The sequence below is a fragment of the Morone saxatilis genome, unplaced genomic scaffold (genome assembly GCF_004916995.1).
Source record: "Morone saxatilis isolate NCDOM2014 unplaced genomic scaffold, NCSU_SB_2.0 Contig1, whole genome shotgun sequence".
In the NCBI taxonomy this organism is placed as follows: Eukaryota; Metazoa; Chordata; class Actinopteri; family Moronidae; genus Morone; species Morone saxatilis.
This window is the reverse complement of record NW_023339651.1, coordinates 11729621-11734915: the sequence shown is the minus strand read 5'-3', so window position 1 is coordinate 11734915 and position 5295 is coordinate 11729621. Positions and strand designations below refer to the sequence as shown.

The 5295-nt window shown below is 44.4% G+C and overlaps 2 protein-coding genes across 2 annotated transcripts in view; one reads left to right on the top strand and one right to left on the bottom strand.

Annotated features, from left to right (window-relative positions):
• The window catches only part of LOC118330513 (transmembrane protease serine 9-like), a 24745-nt gene that overhangs the window by 6305 nt on the left and 13145 nt on the right, over nucleotides 1–5295 (top strand). The gene's annotated exons all lie outside the window — the stretch shown is intronic.
• The window catches only part of mapk7 (mitogen-activated protein kinase 7), an 8150-nt gene that overhangs the window by 2252 nt on the left and 603 nt on the right, over nucleotides 1–5295 (bottom strand). Inside the window, exons 2-6 of the mRNA XM_035665068.1 lie at nucleotides 4381–4661; nucleotides 4071–4236; nucleotides 2012–3540; nucleotides 809–1923; nucleotides 393–523 (exon numbers count right to left, since the gene is read on the bottom strand). Of these exons, the coding sequence (XP_035520961.1) occupies nucleotides 393–523; nucleotides 809–1923; nucleotides 2012–3540; nucleotides 4071–4236; nucleotides 4381–4657 (3218 nt within the window). The 5' untranslated portion in view covers nucleotides 4658–4661. The remainder of the gene's footprint in view (nucleotides 1–392; nucleotides 524–808; nucleotides 1924–2011; nucleotides 3541–4070; nucleotides 4237–4380; nucleotides 4662–5295) is intronic.

Genomic DNA, 5295 nt, shown 5'->3' with positions numbered 1-5295 from the left:
TTCAACTTTAGAGCTGTAGATTTTGTCCATTACTTATAGCATTAGAATAGCTTTAAGAAAGGATCACCATGCTGCCATTATGTACAAGAAGAATAATTGAAAAAATTAAATAAATAAATGTGTGAACCTATCCGTTGAGTTCACTTGTTGTGCTGCATCCATCATGATGAATCTGACATGAAAACATCACAAATGAATGACTGTAGTGTGAAGTACAGACAATTATACAAGGTCAAATAAAATTCTCAGAGCCATGTAAGCCTAAACAACAACTACCTGATATACACAGCTGCAGATAATAGTCTCATATAAATGTGTAAAACAGATGCTGATACTGGTTTTGGTTAAGGAAGCTGTGTTAGAAACAAAGCTTACATTGTATTAAACCTTACCTGTCCCGGTCACAATGTTGCAGGTCTGTGAGAGACTGGTTCAGAAGGTCATCCAGGTCAAAGCCCACGCCATACCCAGCACCACTGCCTTTAGGGGTGACTGAGAACACGGGAGGTAAAACGTCCTCTACCTGACACGAGAAAAGGGAAACATTGGGTCAACTGAACTTTGTATCCTTAAGATCAGTTCAAGGCAAACAGAATAATTTGACATTTAGGATTATTTTTAGTATTTTTTTTGTACATATAAAGCTATATGTACAAAAAAATAATGTTTCTGTATAGTTCCTATAATGGAAGCAACATTAGTGTTATGTAAATAGATACAGCTTCTCTAAGGTAAAATGCTACCTGCAAAAAGCAATAAAATCTTTAACAAGGAAGGCACAACGCAGCAGAAGAAACCTGAGACACACCTGGGACTTAGAGAGCTGCAGTGTCACTGTATGGATGTCAGGGGCAATGGAGGGCCCTTGCTGTCCAGTATCTGTGAATCCTAAGCTGGGATGAGGCTGTGAGGGGACCCCTAAAGCCCCGCACAGAGGATTTGTGGTCTGTGGCCCGGATTTCTCTCCTACAGAGGGACACAGCTTCTCCATCGGACCAGCGCTTGCAGTTGAAGGGTTAGGGTGGGAGTTGAGGTTATTTTGACCTCCGATATCCACGTTCCCATTTGTCTCTCTGGTGGTTAGAGTCGGAGCTTTATTCAAAAAACTCTCAAGAGGAAGCAGCTGCGCCTGAGGCTGAGGATCAGGCTGGGTTTGAGGTTGGAGCTGGGGCTGAAGAAAGCTCGAAGGTGGAGGTTGCAGTTTCCTGTTTGGTTGTGGTTGTTGCTGTGGCCTCGTCTCTAGTTGCTGCCCGCTCCAGTTGCCCAAACAGTTGAAACCACTTTGCCCATTGCTCTCGCTGTGAGGTTTGAGCGTGTTGTTCTTAACAAAGCCACCAGTGACAGTCATTATATCTATCCCTCCACTTACAGCAACAACTATATCCGCTGGAGGCTTCCTCTGGCTCATTGAGAAAAGTAACGGAGGTTGCTGGGTGCTGGGAGGCTGGAAAATGCCCTGCTGGTTAGGTTTAACTTGAGAGATTAACTGTTCGTGAGACTGAATCTTACTTGCCTCCTTCTCTGTTTTATTGTTCAGTGCTCCTTGAGCGTTCTCACCGATGGCTACGCCCCGGTGTGAGTTCACATTGCAGTCCTTATTATTTGCTCCATCGTTATTAGGAATCTGAGTTTTCTCATTGCGTCTGTCCATCATCTTTGTCCAACGCTGCAAAAGGCTTTTGTCGTTGTCACTCAGCAGAACCCCACCCAGCAAGTCCCCCTGCTTTCCCTCTCTTCTCTCCTTTTCCTTCATTTTCCTCTCCTTCTCTCTTGCCCGTTCCTGCCTCTTCCTTCGTTTCTCCTCTCTTTCTCGTTGACGCTCCTGTGCTGTGACAGGCCGACGCGACTCTGGAACAGAAGACAGCGAGGATGGTACACCTCCTCCTGCACCAGCATCAATGCCCAGAGCGGAAGTCCCTCCATCTGCAATGAAGATATCAAATTCAGACATCGGTGGTCTAAAGAAAGACATGTCAGTGATATAAGTAGATATGGAAAACAATAAACTCACCACCCCTGGCTTTATTTCTGAGAGCTGATTTCAACAAAGCTGCTTTAAGTGCCGCTTTAGTATCCTCTGAAATAGCGCCTTCTTTCCTGGTTCCTTCTGCTGCACCTGGAGGAGGCCTGGCATTCTTGGACAGGGACTGTGAAAGGGACTGAGACAGTGACTGGGCCTGTGCCACAGAGAGAGAAAGGGAAGGCACAGTGGTGGGTAGGGGTGTCATGGTCTGTGCTGGCGTTGCAGGAATGGAGGTGGGAGCCTGGGTCATGGACTGGCTCTCGGTGGACTGAGTCAGAGGATTCTGACTGCTGGTTAGCTGCTCTTGTATCTCACTGTCTCTCATAGTTTCTGATTGAGTGTCCTGACTAGACACTGGTGTCGTTAAATCTATAGTCTCTGGCTGACCGCTGTCCGAGTTGGCACTTGGCATGTCCACATCAACTGGTCCGCTTTCGCTTTTAGAGAGCAGAGACAAATTATGGGTCACGTGAGGCGGGACAACTTCTAAAAGGGATGCAGGCTTATTAAAGGTTTGCATCTGATTTGTAAATGTGTGGTTCACTTCTGCTGGTGTGTTGTCTTGTTGCTGCTGAGATTTCACTTGTGCTGCTTGTGGGTGTTGTGCCATTGGAACCAGTGTTGACTTACTCAGGTTAACAGTTGAGGGCTGAGCATTACACTGGTGACTGCTTTGTGCTGCAGCTCTACCGTTCGCCCTCGCCAAGGGCCTGAACTGCAGTCTTTGACGGCAGGTCTGTTTATTTTGATGAAAGTCCTGGATCTCCATCAGAATCGCCTCTTTAATTTGTTCCTTGTTCATTGGAAGCTTGTCAAATTCAAAGTCAAAAGCTGGCACGCAAATTGGCTCATCGTCTGCGTCGTGGTACTTGGCCAGGTAAGGATGCTCTAGCGCTTGCGTCACACTGATTCTCTCACGAGGGTCAAAGCGCAACATGGCCGCCAGCAGGTCCACAGCCTCTGGTTCAGCTTGTGGGTAAAGTTTAGCCAAAGGCACAGCAGACCGTGACGGAAGACTCTGAACATAGGAGCGTACTCGGTCAGCCCTAATAGCACCAATCAACCCCTCAGGAGGCGTGCCTAACACAGACAAAATGAGCTGGAGCTGGTGGACGTAGTGCTTCCCAGGAAAAAGCTGCTTACGGCCCAACATCTCGGCAAAGATGCAGCCAACAGACCACAAGTCAATGGCCAAACTATAGTGATTCAGAGACAGCAGGAGTTCAGGAGCACGGTACCATCGAGTCGCCACATATTCAGTCATGAAGGAATGGGATTCCTCAGGGTGTGAACTTAGACCCCTCGCCATGCCGAAGTCACCAATTTTTAACTCACAGTTCTCGTTCACCAGCAGGTTGGAGGGTTTGAGGTCACGGTGGATGACGTTGGCAGAGTGCACGTACTTAAGGCCACGGAGGAGCTGGTACAGAAAGTAGCGGGTGTGCTCTGAGGTGAGTGTCTGGGCGGAGTGTATGATCTGGTGCAAGTCACTCTCCATGAGGTCCAGCACCACATACCTGCACACATGGGGAATGGGAAAGTGAGATGTGTGTGTAACATCTATTGAGCCATAAAGTATATCTTCATAAATATCTACAACTTAAAGATTATGTCTCGCAGGCACAAAAACAATTGCCACTGATATATAAACTAATATTTTAGGGATTTGTTTTAGTCACCTTTGTAATTGGCCATGTTTTCAATTCCCAAAATGCCTAGTTTTCAAAAGTCAACATTTTCAGTAGGTTCTTATTATTAATAAATAAAACTGAATGCTTGTGATGGGTGAAAAACACAACTAGTCAAATATTTTTATATATATGTATGTGAAAATTGTTACCCAGTGACAACATGTGACTCGATGGAATGTTTAGACGTGTGTAAATTAATTGACTAAAGTTAAAAATGCAACTTATGTGAAATTATTGTAAAGATATTTACTTTATCAATAAACTTACAGAGTTCTATATACCTTTCTTGTCAGAGGAGTAACCTTGTGAATTTGTTGTTTTTCACCAAAGTTGCAATGAAAATAAAAAGTACATACACAGACTTGAAGGCAGAGTGAGGAAGGTTAGGCTGCAGGATGTCTTTGATGGCGATAATGTTGTCATGTTTGAAGTGCTTGAGAATCTTCAGCTCTCGCAAGGTGCGTTTGGCGTTTGTCACCACCTCAAATGCATTGGAGATCTTCTTTATCGCCACCTGTTGGCCTGTGAAATTTAAATAAGCCCCAATGAAAAAGATGTTAAACTGAGTTTAAATGACAATGTTAACTGACAATTAATTTCCATATTTATTTGTTAAGCATTGGAGTACACACAGAATGAGTTATGTGTTATTATTTCATCAAATACCATTGTCCCGTCTCCTGGCAGATGAAACAACGCCATAGGCCCCTGTGCCTATGGTTTCTATAACATCATACTCCTCTCCGACGTCGAACTTCACGTCCAGAGAGTGCGCTTTTAGCAAAGCCAAGTTTTTTGCTATTGTGCTGGTGTCTGCGGTGCCTTCCGTTGCCTCAACGCCACGCTGGTTCTGGTTCTCTCTGCTTTTGTCAGTGGCCATTCTTTCAGGGGACATGGCCACAGGTTGACCATTTTTACATTCTCCACCCTCCTTAGTTGACATTTTTCTGTAAAGAATAAAAAATAGCAAAGTGAGAGGTAGTCAGTGACATAATCTTAAAGGTCCGCAATGCCAAGGACATAAAGTACTGCTTGTTTTCTACAACTACAGTCACATCAGCATGTACAGTATATCAGTACACTATTGACACATTTGGCCTGTTTTGTGAATTAATACAATTTGGGCTGGTTGATATTGTCGAAATCATTATCACAATATTATTATGAATATTTTCCCTTATTGATCACAACTTTGCAAATCAAACCGAAGTTCAAAGCAATGACACCATTATGCATTATATCAGACAAAACTCTTTGTATGTGTAAGACATTAAACTCCACAGAAGAGTGCCCTCTCACTGTCAGAGCCCCGGGCCCCCGGCCCCCAGGAGCCCCACTTGACAAAAGGTCAGTCATTTAGGTACAGCACTGACTGAACACCTTCACAGGATTTAAGATGATTTGACAACTTTTCAGTCGTAATGTTGACAACACAGAGAGATTTTATGTTTGGATCAACTGATTGTAAAGATTACATTAACCTGACTTCACACACTCACACACACACTCACACACTCTCACACACACACACACACACACACACTCTCTCTCTCTCTTCTCTCTCACACACACACACACACA